The sequence below is a fragment of the Pelophylax lessonae genome (assembly GCF_965119305.1).
Source record: "Pelophylax lessonae genome assembly, chromosome: 2".
In the NCBI taxonomy this organism is placed as follows: domain Eukaryota; kingdom Metazoa; phylum Chordata; class Amphibia; order Anura; family Ranidae; genus Pelophylax; species Pelophylax lessonae.
In genome coordinates, this window is record NC_138769.1 from 35,601,665 (window position 1) to 35,617,590 (window position 15,926).

The 15,926-nt window shown below is 49.1% G+C and overlaps 1 protein-coding gene across 1 annotated transcript in view; it reads left to right on the forward strand.

Moving 5' to 3' along the window:
- MAEL (maelstrom spermatogenic transposon silencer) overlaps nucleotides 1-15,926 on the forward strand; it is a gene marked incomplete at its 5' end in the record, with an annotated part of 112,281 nt that overhangs the window by 80,554 nt on the left and 15,801 nt on the right. Inside the window, one exon of the mRNA XM_082248410.1 lies at nucleotides 78-140. Coding sequence (XP_082104536.1) covers nucleotides 78-140 — 63 coding nt within the window. The remainder of the gene's footprint in view (nucleotides 1-77; nucleotides 141-15,926) is intronic.

Genomic DNA, 15,926 nt, shown 5'->3' on the forward strand with positions numbered 1-15,926 from the left:
CAGCATAACCTAAAATTCTTTCTATAGACATTTGACTGTTTGCTAAAACCATGCGCAACAATTTTGTGTCTTGACAGGTGCAAATGGCATGAGGAGAATGACCTGTGGTACTGTGCTCTTGCTACCTGCAAAAAAGTTACGTAAGTGTATAAACATTGCTGTAACTATTCCTTCCCACCCAAAGTCTGTAGATTAGCATTTTCCATCACTATGCCTTGTGCTGAGAGAACCAAGTAGTTGTAAACCTCCAGACATTAATTATGAATCAAGCATATCCTTCTATAGTGTGTACTTGTCTCCATCCAGGGCACAAAGTGTAATTTCTGTTTGTTGCCTTGTTCTGCTCCTATCAGCATGAGTCACTTCTGATACTTTCCGGACACCAAGAGAAAAAAGGTGACAGTGGAGGGACCGCCAACTCTACACTTTTTCTGCTTTCCACCCGCTTTCTGACAGTTCAGATAAGCTTTATAAATTCCAGACAGGTAAACAGGTACAACTTGTGTAGGAGGATTAGTTTCATCTGTGTATCACCTGAGGCTGCTCACCTCACTGGGTATTTGTAAGGGTTTACAACCACTTTAATTTACATGTGTCATTTGACACACTTTGCTGCTGTCATCTGTCACACCGAGCCATCACTAACTATTCAGGTGACCACTAACAATTGGAGAACCTTTTAAAATGGTTCCAGATCATGTAATCGCATGGAAACTGGAGGCTTCATTCACAAAATAAGCCTGCAGATGGCACTGCAGCCTGAAATTGACAATGTGCATTTCTTGTTGTAATTGTCAGATACAATTAAAGTAGTAAAAATTAAATTTTTGTGACTATATATTTTTTTTTCAATTTTCATTGGCTCTTAATAGCAGGGTTTTATTAACCACTTGCTTACTGATCACTTAAACCCCCTTCCTGCCCAGGCCAATTTCCAGCTTTCAGCGCTGTCACTCTTTGAATGACAATGGTCAGGCTACACTGTACCCATATGACGTTTATCATTTCTTTTTCACACAAATAGAGCTTTCTTTTGGTGGTATTTATTTACTACTGGGGTTTTTATTTTTTGCTAAACAAACAAAAAAAAAAAACCTGAAATATTTTGGGAAAAAAAAAATTTTTTCGTAGTTTTTGCAAACGGGTAATTTATCTTTTGTTCACTAACGGACACAGCTCCATGTCTTCTTAGACCATTGGGCTTATGCTGCTCTCTTCAGGAGTAGGAATAGATGGAAACCATTTTGGCTATGCCCCTGAGGCAGCCCCAGGGGGTATACCATCACTTCCTGCTGTAAGACTTCAGTTTTTTCTGCCTAGTCAGGAGCAAGGACCTGGCTCCCTGATGGGATTTGCGGTCCTGGCATTTTTTCCTTTTAAATGGAATTTTCTTTTTTTTTTTTTTTTTTTTTTTTTTTTTTTTTTTTTTTTTTTTTTCTGTTCTTGTGTGTACTACAATCAACCTGTTCCTATGTGAACTACAATCAACAGCTAGACTGGGCAACGCACTGGATATCCTAGCTCCTTATGGTCTTCCTAATCTGGCCTGCGAGCGCGACCCAACGATTTGCTCCCTGCTAGGTTGGCCGTGACATAGCCCCACTGGACAGGGGCTGGCCGGCGAGTGGAACACCTCGCAAGGTCGCATAGCCCTGGTCCCGATCAGAGTCGCAGCATATCTCAGGCCGCAGCACCCCCATTATATCCAAAATGTTACGGTGGACCGCCGGGGGTGGTGCCTGCCTAATGCCAAGGTGTGGTGAGTAGTGTCCCTGCTCTTTTCTCTGGGAATTCCTGGGGTGGTCGCAGCCGTTTCCCCCCCTCTACCTAGCTGGGTTTCCCATGCATTGGATGTCCTCACCTGCCCCTGTCCACTCCCTTAGTCCCCCTTTTGGGGTGCACAGGTGTTTTTTTGGGGTGGGGGGCTAAGTTGGTGCTGGGCTAGAGGGCAGTGGGAGTGTGCCAATGGCAGCCCCCTTTTAGGGGTGCCTTCACTTTTTGCACTGCGAGGTGGGGGTCCCTGGGGTCCTGGGTTCCACGTGGCGCAGCCATTATGCCGTGGATGGTTTTCATCAGCCTCAGCGGCCATGTTTGTGCAGTCTGGCGTCCATGTTTTGGGTTTCCCTTTGTAATCTATAGCGACTGCCATTTTCTTGTGGTCCAGTGTGTGTGTGTGTGTGTGTGTGTGTGTGTGATCGCAGTGTGGCAGGCTGTTTTGCACTCTCCAGATCTGGGGTGGTGAGTCTCTGTGGGTATACGATCCTTCCTCTGCTATATACAGCTCCGTGGGTGTGCTGAGACTTGTGGCTTTCCAAACCGTTCATGGCCTTAAAGCATTTTTTCCTTTTGTGCACAGTGCGGCTCCGATTTAACCATGGAGCCCCTGAAACGTGTATCACCACCTGACCTCTGGGTCTGTCTGCCCTGGCGGCCATGACGACGGCCTTGCAGTCACTTGTGTCAAAGGTTGATATGGCCCTGCAAAGGTGGCCTAGCATGAAGTGCCCCCTCCTTTACCTGTATCCTCAGTCTGCGGTGGATTTGCGTCCACGCACCCTGAGTGCATTAACAGTGAGGATGAATCCTCCTTCGCTGCAGCCGTGCGTGAAAGAGCGCTGGTGGAGGCTTTAATTGTGTCAATGTGGGAAACTTTAAAGTTGGAGGACTCGGCTGATGTGGCCCAGTGGGCTGACTCACTTCTGCGGCGGCCAAATCTACCTCAAACTCTGAGAAAGCAGAGGATACAGGTAAAGGCGGGGGGCACTTCTTGCTAGGCCACCTTTGCAGGGCCATATCAACCTTTGACACAAGTGACTGCAAGGCAGTTGTCATGGCCTGCCAGGGCAGACTGAGACCCAGAGGGTCCCGCAGCTACACGTTTCAGGGGCTCCATGGTTAAATCGGAGCCGCACTGTGCACAAAGGAAAAAACGCTTTTTTAAGGCCATAAACAGTTTGGAGCACCACAAGTCTCGGCACACCCACGGTGCTGGTGCAGTTTGGCACCCGCAGATCTTCCAAGGTGACTAAGGTGTTCCCCTTTCCTGCCTATTTTGACAACATTTTCATTAGTCAGTGGGGTTCCCCGATATGCAAGGATCCTGTGGACAAGAGAGCTAAGGCTCTGGGCCGTTACCTTTTCACCGTGGCAGGTTCAATGTTGAGGCCGGTGTTTGCTATCACATTGGTATCCCAGACTTTAACAGAATGGGCAAAAATTTTACGCCAGGATCTGGAAAGGTGGTCAACACCTCCTGAGCTGGCAGATCAGTTGATCCAGGGGCTACAGTACATTTGTGATGCATCTATGGATGCGGCCCCCTTGGCTGGCAGGGTATCTGTGATGGCGGTAATTCTTCGCCCCATAATTTAGTTGAAGCACCGATCAGCCGACCAGGCTTCTAAAAAGGTGCTGACTGATCTACCTTTGTAGGTGACCGTTTGTTCGGTGCCTCTATGGAGGCGATCATTAAGGGCCTTACAGGAGGTAAGCGTACATTACTTCTGCAGGTTTCTAGGGGCAAGGAACCTCGTTGCAAACGTGGTCCTTTTTCTCGGCTCACAAGCAGCCCTTTCGTCCGTCTGGATCGCAGGAAAAGGGTTAGAGATCTACCCGTACTTTCGCAGGCGGTTCCAACAGACCCTGGAATGGCAAGTCAAAAGTGGGCCCTGTTGGTTCCGCAGACAAGTCTTCCTCAGCCTCAAGGGGCGCCCTCACCCGTATTTTGGATGGAGTCCATTTGCATGGTATTCAGCATCAGCCCGGGTGTTAATTTACAGGTGAAACTATTGAGGTTGCAGGATGCTATTCGGCTCCTGTTGTCCATTAGTTGGTCGTCGCTCAGGACTTGCATGCAAGTGCTGGGTCTGATGGTCTCCACCTTCGAGGCAGTTCCGTTTGCTCAGTTCCATACCAGACCTCTGCAAAGAGATACTTGCCAAATGGAACAAGGATCTGCAGTCGCTGGACAATCTGATCTGGTTGACCTGGGGTACGAGAGGGTCTCAGATATGGTGGCTCCGCTCTCCAGCGCTTCGCCTGGGGGAAGTCCTTTCTTCCCTTGTATTTGACAGTGCTTTCCATGGATGCCAGTCTGTCCGGGTGGGGAGTGTCTTGAGAGTATACTCGGCTCAAGGTGTTTGGACTTGAGGAGTCTGGTGTGCCAATTAACATTCTGGCGATTCGGGCGATCAGGCTCCATCTACAGGTGTTTCATCAACTGTGTCTCCTGTCGGGTCTCCTGTCTCCTGGTGTGGACCTGTTGGCCTCCCGTCTCAACATCAAAGTGCAGAGGTTTCATGTCAAGTTCTCGGGATCCTCTGGCCGATGCAGACGCTCTGCCCTGGTGGCCCCCTGGGGTCAGTATCATCGGTTTTTCACTTTTTTCCTTCAATACGACTTCTGTCGAGACTGCTACACAGAATCGAGGTGGAAGGGATTTCCAGTCATTCTGGTGGTGCCAGGCTGGCCCTCGGCGGTCTTTGTACCCAGGCCTGGTAGGGCTGGTAGCAGACATTCTTAGGAAGTTGAGATTCCTACACTGTCGAAAGCTAGGAAATCTCTTTCTAGGAAGGTTTATCATCGAGTTTGGAAGGCGTACATTACTTGGCGTAAGTCTTAGGGGGGTTTCTCCCCATTCCATTTTCTGTGTCTCACCTGTTGGAGTTTCTACAACTAGGTGTAGATCAAAGTTTGGCTCTGGGCACCATCAAGGTCCAGATTTCTGCTTTGGCCATATTTTGCCAAGGCCATCGGCGGCCAAGTCCTTGGTTCACACTTTTGTGCAGGGAGTTCGCCATCTGGCTCCTCCGGTGAGATCACAGGCACCTCCATAGGATCTCAATTTGCTACTGTCGGTACCTCAAAAGCCTCCTTTTGAAAACTTGTGAAATTTGTGAACTTGTAATGTAAGAAACAGGAGGGGATTTTCCACCGGATCAAAACCACATTGTTGGACAGCTGGCGATTGGCCAGCGAAACATGTTGGCGTGACGTCATTCCTTATGCTGACCAATAGGATTGGATGACGGCTGCACACCTATCTAGCTGACTATGGAGTTTACCAAGCCGACTCGGTGGGACTTTCAACTGAACTGAGCCGTTTATCTGTCTTTGACCAGAGCCAAGGGAACAGTGGTTGACGGGATTGAGCCATGCATTAGCTGCGGTGACCTCTGCTTTTGCTCACCTGAAACTGTCTATTGTACACCTCCCCCCTCCCATACAGGGCTGTTGTTTTAATATACTTTACCAGCAACGGGGTTGAGCTGCCTATTACACAGTGGATACTAAATACATCCAATGTTTTGGGACTGAACTACAGTCCACCTCCCCCATTTACTTCTTGCTACTCTCTTGCATCATTGCTCTCTACTTGGAACTTTCCATCTATGCCAGGTTACCTGTTAATGTGGAAAATCTTTGCTCTACTTTTACCAGTAGTAGGGCGAACCGTCAGTGTCCTACACCACACGACGGGACTTTCAATTTAACTTCACAGTTCATTGTTTGGCCAGATTAAAGTGAGGATAGTCTGCAGATATATCTCATGACAACGGGGTTGAGCTGCTTGCTGTTTTGTGGACATCACTTATAGCCAATGCTTTGGGATTGAACTACAGTGCACCTCCCCCACTTCCTATATGTTTATCCTTTGGAACAGCCGCTCTTCGCTTGGAACCTGCCCATTTGTTATTGGGTTACCTGTCAGTGTGGAATTTTGTCTTGCTATACCTGCATCAGCACTAGGATAAACCGTCAGTGCCACAACAGCTGCTGCCTTTAATCTGCGATTTTTCCTTACAAGATACACGACCTTCAGCATATTTTATTCAGTGGTTATATCTGAGACTGAACAGACATCTTTATGCAATTTAAATGATCGTGTGAATGAAGAGGGCAACACGTGTGGTTTTCCAATCCTGGTCTTTTTATTTATAGCAACATTGTTTGTTTTTAAGCTGTGAGGTGGTGGTCGTATTTTCTTATATTATTGGTGTTATTTAATTTTTTCAATAAATCCTTTCTACCCTGTGTACCCTTGTGACAGGAGTCTTACAGTTCTGGTTCTTCCCCCCCCCCCCCCTTTTTTTTAACAATTTGTGAACTTCCTTTGCTCACTGTCGCAGAAGGTGGCCTTTTTGGTTGCTATTACTTCTGCGCGTAGGGTGTGGTAGTTGGCTGCGTTGTCCTGTCTGTCACCTCACCTGGTGGTTCACAGGGAAAAATTGGTGTTACGACCTTGTCAGGTGTTCCTTCCTAAGGTTGTCTCGGGGTTTCATTTGAATGAAGATAATGTGCTGCTGTCCTTATGTCCTAAGCCGAAACATCCTAAAGAAATTTCTTTCCATTCTTTGGATGTAGTCAGGGCAATTCGGGTGTACCCGGCGGTGACTATTCGATTTGGAAATCTGGTTCTTTGTTCTTATGGATGGACCTCGTAAGGGGCAGGACACATCTGCTGCGACCATTTCCAGATGGATCAGGCAGACGGTGGTGCAGGCCTATTCTATTAAGGGTCAGGTTCCTACTTTCCATGTCGAGGCGCATTCTGCAAGCGGGCTTAGTGCCTCCTGGGCATTCTGTCATCAGGCGTCAGTGGTTGAGGTGTGCAAGGCGGTTATGTGGTCGTCTGTAGACACATTCACAACGTTTTTTTTATAAGGTGGATGTACTTGCATCTTCAGATGCTACTTTTTTGCCGCAAAAGTTTTGCAGGCTGCTTGAGGGTGTATTCTTTTTCCTGGTGGTGAGCTCCAGTTGTTCCTGGTTGAGCTCCTGTTTTACCTGGTTGGCTGTGTTTTCGCCTTGTTGGGAATTCTATGTATTACTGTGTTGTTCCCACCACTCATGTTGAAGCTGCTTTGGGACATCCCAAGGGTCTAAGAAGACTTGGAGCTGTGTCTGTCAGTGAACGAAAGAGAACTGTTTTCTCTATCGCTCATTGACAGACGTAGTCCTCTGTGATACAGCACCTTCGGGTTATGTTGCCTCCACAGGAGTAGGACTAGACAGGAAATAAAATGCTCTGGCCACACCCTAGGGGCAGTCCCCAAGGGTATATCCTCTCTCTCTCTGCCACAGCAAATCAGTTTTCTCTATCGCTCATTGACAGACGTAGTCTTCTTGATTCTCAAGAGCTGGGTTATGTTGTCTCCGCAGGAGTAGGACTAGGCAGAATGACAAAACGTTCTGGCTCCACCTTAGGGGCAGTCCCTGAGGGTATATCCTCCCTCTCTCTGCTACAGGGAATCAGTTTTTTTCTGTCTAGTCAGGAGTAAGGACCTAAGTTCCTTGCTGGGATCTTTTGGTCCTGGCAAGACTTTTTTTCTTTAAGAAAAAGACATTTTTTAGGTAGTTTTCTCCAGTGTTTTTTTCCTGTGAGATCTTCAAGCAAAAATGCCGGACTGGGCGACACTTGTGGTCACCCCAGCCGGCCTACGAGCGCGCGCAGACCAGGCATTGCGCTTGGTCGGCCGCGACATATTCAAGTAAGTATGCGGGGCCGGGCGACGGGCTGGATGTTGAGATCCAGTGGTCACCCCGGTTTCTGCCTACGAGCGCGTGCAGACCAGTGCGCTGGGTCGGCCGCGACGGAGTCCCAGTAAAGGGACTGACTTTGCGAGTTAAAAGTCTCGCTTGGACGCCAGGTACCAGAGAGTCGAGGCGTCCACAAACCCCCACCCCGGTGGAGAGGGTATTGTGAAGAGAGGGTGCCTGTCGGTTCGGTATGGTGAGTAAACGTTCCCTTTTTTCCTCATTATGAGGCAGTATATATTATGGGCCCCTCCATATATGGTCAGTATATATCTGATACTTACAAGTCCCCCTTGTAATACAGCATGTGTTTGTGGGAAGTGGACTTGGTTCAAGAGCTAACACTCTACCCAGCAGACTGTAACATTACAGCAGACATAGGAGGTATAATCCTACCTTATGTGCAGTGTATCTCTGTAGATCCATATGTCACCTCTTAGCAGAGTGCAGGTGGATGTGCTGGGAAGACGATATCGGCGGTCCGCCGCCATTTTGCCGTAGACCGAATGCATGTATGTCCTCAGGTCACGCCGGCCGCCATGTTTTTGGAGTCTTATGTCTCTTCTATGGGGGCGGCCATGTTTTGTGAGCCCAGCTACCTCGTGGAGGGCTGGGAACGCCGGAAGGCGTACACAGGGGGCGGAGCCACGCCTTCTGCCCGGGAAAAAGCAAACAGCTCCTTCCTGTCTGTGTAAGACAGACACTGACTGCAGTTTGTTGGAAACTGCACTGCATCGGTTGGTGAGCCTTGGGGGTCCCTCTCTCTCTCTCTCTGGGATCGAGAAGCAGATACTCTGAGGGGCGCTATTGCGCTAGGGGGAGACACACAAAAAAAAAAAAAAAAAAGTTTTTTTGTTTTGCTGGCAAAGGTGTCCTGTATTAACATGGACCCTGCCACTCATGTATCTCCTCCGGATCCCCTCGAGGGGTCTGCGGGATCCTCCAGCACCCCATTGACAATTGAATATTTGTCAGCTATTATGGAAACTTTTGTGTCCCGGGTGGAAGTGGCTTGTCAGGGACAGGGCGCAAGAAAGCGACCCCCGCCTAACCCCTTATTATCTGAAACCTCGGATTCAGACTCTGAGCCTATTTCTGCAGTTGCAGGTACTTCATCTGGTATTGGTGTCTCGGGTCCTGTCTCTTCAGACAGTGAGGAGGATGTTTCGGCATCCGCCATAGCCCGAGAGGAAGCGTTGGTAAACGCACTCATTGTATCTGTTCAAGAGACTTTAAGGTTACAGGGTATTCCATCAGAAATAGCTGAAACTGAGATCCCTTTTGGGACTAAAAAGCGCATCAAAGTGGCGAAGGTTTTTCCATTGCCCAAATGTTTTGGCAATCCAATCGAAGAAGAATGGCGTCTGCCAAAACGCACTTTTAATATTTCTAAACGCATTGACAGGCGTTATCCGTTTGAGGAAACCCTTATTAAGAAATGGACAGAACCACCTGTGGTGGATTCACCTATTGCTAGATTGAATAAAGCCACGGTTATTCCTTTAGAAGACGCTCCGTCTTTTAAAGATCCAGTGGATCGCAAGATAGAAGCTATGTCTCGCACCATGTTTTCCTTGATTGGATCAGCTTTCAGACCAATAATTGCTATTGGTCTGGTTTCGCAGGCTGTAACTGAATGGACCAAGTGGTTACGCCGGGACTTAGAAGAAGTCCCTCAGGCGGTATCAGATTTGTTGGAACAAATGATACAGGGGTTACAGTTTGTATGTGATGCGGCGTTAGACGCCACTCCATTAATGGCGCGAGCATCAGTCTCAGCAGTGGTTCTCAGGCGTACACTGTGGCTAAAAGGTTGGTTAGCCGACCAAGGTTCCAAAAAAGCATTGGCTAATATCCCCTTTTCAGGAGAGCGTCTATTTGGAGCCAACTTAGATGAGATCATTAAGGATCTCACCGGTGGAAAAAGCACCTTTTTACCGCAAAATTTTAAAGGTAGAGGAACTCGTCAAAGACGAGGGCCTTCTTTTTCTGCTCACAAGAGGTTTTTTCGTCCAGCGGGTGAAAAAACTAAGTCCTCCAAAGCTCCTGCAGGAGGCGTCAGGGGTCGTTGGTCGGGCAAGCAAAAGCCCGCCCCCTCCAGACCTGAAGATAAACCATCCAAAGCCTGAAGGTGCGCCCCCACCCATAACTGGGGTGGGGGGACGTCTTCGCCGGTTCCCGGATCCATGGCTTTCCAGAATCCCGGACAAATGGGTTTGCGAAGTCATAAGGTCAGGGTACAAGATCGAGTTTCGATCTCTCCCACCGGCGCGATTCTTCCCTTCCAATATCCGACTATCCGCAGATCGTTTAGAAGATCTGCGGAGAGCAGTTACAGATTTACTACAACAAGGAGTGGTAGTCCACGTTCCTTGGACAGAACGGTTTCAAGGGTTTTATTCAAACCTGTTTACAATACCCAGGAAAGAGGGCAAAGTGCGTCCAATTCTGGACTTAAGAGCACTCAATTCTTTCGTCAACATAAGAAGATTCAGAATGGAGTCCATTCGCACGGTAGCAGCCTTCCTGCATCCAGGGGATGTTCTAGCGTCCATAGACATCAAGGACGCCTATCTTCACATTCCCATTTTCGCAGGACATCAGCGTTTTCTACGCTTTTCCGTAGAGGAGAACCACTATCAGTTTGTGGCGTTACCTTTCGGTCTCGCCACGGCTCCGCGGGTCTTCACAAAGGTGTTGGCCCCAATGTTGGCACTTCTGCGCCAAGGAGGTATATCGATTCTAGGTTACCTAGACGATCTTCTGCTTCATGCAGAGTCTCCTCAGACCCTGCTATAAAATATAGAAATTACTATGATTTCTTTACAGGAATTCGGGTGGCTGGTGAACCAGCAAAAGTCTTTTCTGGTTCCCACCCAGAGGCTCGAATATCTGGGTCTAATTCTAGACACAGTCAGGACAAGAGTTTTTCTTCCGGTAGGGAAACTCCGAAAGATTCAATCTGCAGTCCAGTTGTTACTGTCCAACAGCTGGTCTTCCCTTCGGACTTGCATGAGGGTTCTGGGGTTGATGGTGGCTTCGTTCGAAGCAGTCCCATTTGCCCAGTCCCATACCCGAATTCTTCAGCAAGAGATTCTTCTCAGATGGAATCGGAATCCGGAATCCCTGGACAATCAGATCCGTTTGAGCAAACAGACCAGAGAGTCTCTGGTATGGTGGCTTCGGTCTCCGATGCTCAGCCAGGGAAAGTCATTTCTGCCAATATATTGGACGACAGTGACCACGGATGCCAGTCTATCCGGATGGGGAGGAATTCTCGGTCAGTTATCTGTCCAGGGACTTTGGTCCCCGGAAGAATCCAGGTTACCGATAAATGTATTGGAACTGAGAGCGATCAGACTTTGTCTGATTCACTGGACCGAGCAGCTCCAGGGCAGCTCGGTTCGGATCCAGTCGGACAATGCCACGGCCGTGGCTTATGTCAATCACCAGGGGGGCACCAAGAGTGTCCGAGCGGCCAAAGAAGTGGCTTGCATTCTTCACTGGGCGGAACGATTTGTTCCAGCAATCTCTGCGGTGTTCATTCCGGGGGTGGAGAATTGGCAGGCAGATTATCTCAGCCGTCAGACCCTGGATCAGGGGGAATGGTCCCTCCATCCAGACGTTTTCCACCAGTTGTGCCTACGGTGGGGCACCCCGGATGTGGATCTGTTGGCATCACGATTCAACAGGAAAGTTCAGAGATTCGTGGCTCGCTCCCGCGATCCTCTAGCAGAAACCGCAGACGCACTGATCGCCCCGTGGGGGCAATACCAGCTAATATATGCCTTCCCTCCTCTCGCGTTACTGCCAAGACTTCTTCGCAGAATAGAGGAGGAAGGAATCCCAGTAATCCTGGTAGCTCCGGACTGGCCTCGTCGAGCTTGGTACGCCGACATGGTCAGACTGGTGGCGGACGTCCCGTGGAGACTTCCTCTCAGGGAGGATCTACTGTCTCAGGGACCGATCTTCCATCCTGCTTTACGATCGCTGGCTTTAACGGCCTGGCTATTGAGACCCAGGTGCTGAAGGACAAAGGTTTGTCAGCTTCAGTTATTCCTACTCTATTTGAAGCAAGGAAAGCGACTTCCAGAAAGATTTATCATCGCACATGGAAGTCCTACATTGCATGGTGTGAACCTTTGGGGTTCCGTCCTCGGTCTTATTCGATTAGTCGAATATTGGCTTTTCTGCAACAAGGGGTTGAGCAGAAACTGGCCTTGAGTACTATCAAGGGTCAGGTCTCAGCATTAGCCATCTTCTTTCAGAAGCCTTTGGCTACTCATTCCTTGGTGCGGAATTTCATCCAGGGGGTGCGACATCTGGCTCCGCCAGTGCACGCGCCGTTACCCCCCTGGGATCTTAATTTAGTGTTGTCGGTTCTTCAGAAACCTCCCTTTGAAGATATTAGGGAGATTCCTCTACCCACGTTGTCCCAGAAGGTGGCCTTCTTGGTGGCTATTACTTCTGCACGCAGGGTGTCGGAACTGGCCGCATTATCTTGTCGTTCACCATATCTGGTGGTTCATAGAGATAAGGTGGTTCTTCGTCCGAATCCATCCTTCCTACCAAAAGTGGTTTCAGAATTTCATTTGAATGAAGAAATTGTATTACCTTCCCTGTGTCCTAAGCCCAGTCATCCTCGGGAGTTTGCTTTACACTCCTTGGATGTGGTCCGGGCGATCAGGGTATACTTGAAAACGACAGACTCGTTTCGCAAGACGGATTCACTTTTTGTGATCCCAGATGGACCCAAAAAGGGGTTGCCTGCATCTGCCGCGACCATTTCCAGATGGATCAGACAGACGGTAGTACAGGCTTATTCTATTAAGGGTCGGGAGCCCCCGTTCCCTGTTAAGGCGCACTCCACTCGGGCACTTAGTGCGTCATGGGCCTTTCGCCATCAGGCGTCAGTGGTCCAGGTGTGCAAGGCGGCTACCTGGTCGTCGGTGCATACCTTTACTAAACATTATCAAGTTGATGTAATGGCATCATCTGATGCCTCGTTTGGCTGCAAGGTTTTGCAGGCCGCAATTTGAGGAGACCAGTGGTCTACCTCGAGGGTTTTTTCCGTTGGAAAATTTTTCTTTAGTCTCATTCTTTGTTTATAATGAGCCTTTAAAACTTCTAGTTTGGCACCGGTTGGGCCTTCTAGATTGGATTTGATTTTGTCAATCCCACCCCTCATTTGGGGCACTGCTTCTGGATGTCCCAGCTCTTGAGAATCAAGAAGACTACGTCTGTCAATGAGCGATAGAGAAAAATGGATTTTTGTAAGAACTTACCGTAAAATCCTTTTCTCTTAAGCTCATTGACAGACGTAGTACCCGCCCCTCTATCATTGAGTTGGGTTGGGTTAAATTCTCTGTACTGCTTTAAACAGAACTGATTCCCTGTAGCAGAGAGAGGGAGGATATACCCTCAGGGACTGCCCCTAAGGTGGAGCCAGAACGTTTTGTCATTCTGCCTAGTCCTACTCCTGCGGAGACAACATAACCCAGCTCTTGAGAATCAAGAAGACTACGTCTGTCAATGAGCTTAAGAGAAAAGGATTTTACGGTAAGTTCTTACAAAAATCCATTTTTTTTCTGTCTAGTCAGGAGTAAGGACCTAGATACCTTGCTGGGATCTTCGGTCCTGGCAGGATTTTTTTCTTAAGATTTTTTAGACAGCTTTTTTCTCCAGTGTTCCTGTGAGATCTTCAAGCAAGAAAGCTGAACTGGGCGACGGGCTGGATGTTGAGATCCGGTGGTCACCCCAGTTCAGCCTACGAGCGCGTGCAGGCCATAGCTCCGCGCTGGGTCGGCCGCGACATAGTCCCACTGGAGGGACTGACCCCGCGAGTTAAACGTCTCGCTGAAACGCCAAGGACCATGAGTCACGGCGTCCGTATTGGTCGACAGCCCTCCCGCCCCGGTGGAGAGGGGTACTGTCAGGATTTGGTGCCCGCCTGGTTCCGGTATGGTGAGTAGTATGTTCCCCCTTTCCTCTGACGGGTCTTGTGGTGAACGCGGGCCCCTCTCTGTATGGTAAGGATGAGTTCCCCTCTATCCTTTAACATGGCACAGATCCCCCTACTTTGAGTGTGATTTTTATGTGCAAAAAGCCAGGAGGCTTGGTTTGGGAGCTGACAATCTAATTGTAAACATGTTAAAAGATTGTAATCAGTGGCAGTATGGGAATCTTACTGTGATAATATAAGTATCCTACCAGTCAGAAGCCACGGACATGTAGACTGCTTTCCAAGTCGTCTCCAGCAATAGCAGGCCTTCCAACGGCCATGCGGTCCGCCAGGGTCCGGTACCGCCGACCAAGCTAAATCCCCATGTAGAGAAGGTGTTGTGATGCTCTGCAGTCACGCCGCTATTCGGTACAAACCGGCGCCATTGTTTGCTAGATCGCACGAGGCCGCCATTTTGGCGTAGCCTCGTGTCTCCAGCATGGGGGCGGCCATGTTTGAGGTGATCCAAACACCTCGTGGAACTAGGGGAGGCGCCAGAAGGCGTGCAGAGGGGCGGAGCCGCCTCCTTTCTTCCTGGGCAGCCAGCCAAAAGACTTCCTGTTTGTGAAGACAGAGCTGTAACCTGTTGCAGTGAACTCTGAGCATCAAGTGGTGAGCCTGGGGGTCTATCTCTCTCTCTCTCTCTCTCTCTCTCTCTCTCTCTCTCTCTCTCTCTCTCTCTCTCTCTCTCTCTCTCTCTCTCTCTCTCTCTCTCTCTCTCTCTCGATAGGGATCCCTAGCAGGTAACACTGAGGGGCTTTTGTGGCGCTGGGGGTCTGAAAAAAAAAAAAAAAGTTTTTTATTTAAGTTTGGATTGTATTTTCCGGGTAGTTACTGGAATAATCATGGACCCTGCCACACAAATACCCCCACCTGTTTCCCTCGAGGGGACCACGGGACCCGCCGGTGCACAGAGTATGGATGCATTTACAGCAGTTTTGGAGTCTATGGTGGCTCGGGTGGAGGCGGCCTGTCAGGGACGGGGGTCAAGAAAGCGACCCCCGCCTACCCCTATATTATCTGACACCTCTGACTCAGATTCAGAGACGGTCACTGCAGCTGCAGGTCCCTCTGCAAGGGCTGTTATCTCAGGTAAAGCTCCCTCAGACAGTGAGGAGGACGTTCATTCTTCCGCCATAATTCAGGAAGAAGCATTGGTGGACGCACTAGTTGTGGCGGTGCGGGAAACCTTAAGACTTGAGGTTTTACCGGCAGAGGCAACTGAAACAGAGATTCTCTTTGGTACTAACAAGCCCATCAAAACGGTGAAGGTTTTTCCTGTACCCAAGTGTTTTGGTAATAAAATTAAAGGAGAATGGGAGCATTCTAAGCGTACCTTTACTATTTCCAAGCGTATTGCTAGACGCTATCCGTTTGAGGAATCCCTCATTAAGAAATGGACGGTACCACCAGTGGTGGATCCACCTATTTCCAGGCTGAATAAAGCCACGGTTATCCCAGTGGAGGACACTTCGTCCTTTAAGGATCCGGTGGATCGAAAGATGGAAGCGGAGTCCCGCACTATCTTCTCCCTGATAGGGTCAGCATTTAGACCAGTAATTGTTATTGGTCTAGTTTCCCAGACACTAACGGAATGGGCGAGATTGGTACGCCAAGACCTAAGGGGAAAAGATATCCCCCAGGGAACATCTGATTTGATGGAACAGATTATACAAGGGCTACAGTTTGTCTGTGACGCAGCCTTGGATGCTACCCCCCTATTAGGGCATGCATCTATGTCAGCGGTAATCCTCAGACGTGTGCTGTGGTTAAATTGCTGGTCAGCTGACCTAGGTTCCAAAAAGACCTTGACGAATCTCCCTTTTCAGGGGAATCGCCTATTTGGGGCCACCCTAGATGAAATTATTAAGGATGCCACTGGGGGCAAGAGCACTTTCTTGCCACAGGCTGCTAAAGCTAAGGGACCTCGCAACAAGCGAGGACCTTCCTTTACCGCCCATAAAGGGTTCGCACGCCCGGCTGGAACAAGCGGGAAAGGCAAGACTCCTCCAGGAGGGTTCAAGAAAGGCTGGTCGGACAAACAGAGGACCAACTCAGCCAAACCCGAAGCAAAGGATTACACAGCCTGAAGGTGCGCCCCCACCCAGGTTGAGGGTGGGGGGACATTTTCACCGGTATTCAGGACATTAGATCGAGCATCGACTACTACTACCGGTGCAATTCTTCCCTTCCAACATTTAAGTACTACAGGGAGCGGTAGTCACCGTTCCCTGAATAGATCTTTTCCTTTACCTTTTCCTAAGATTAGTCTCAATTCCCCACAGGAATCGGATCTGGTTGACCAGACAGACCAAGAAGCCTCTAGCCGGGTGACTTCGGTGCCTGAGGTTCAACCAGGAAAGATCACCGTTCCTGATAGGAATCAGGT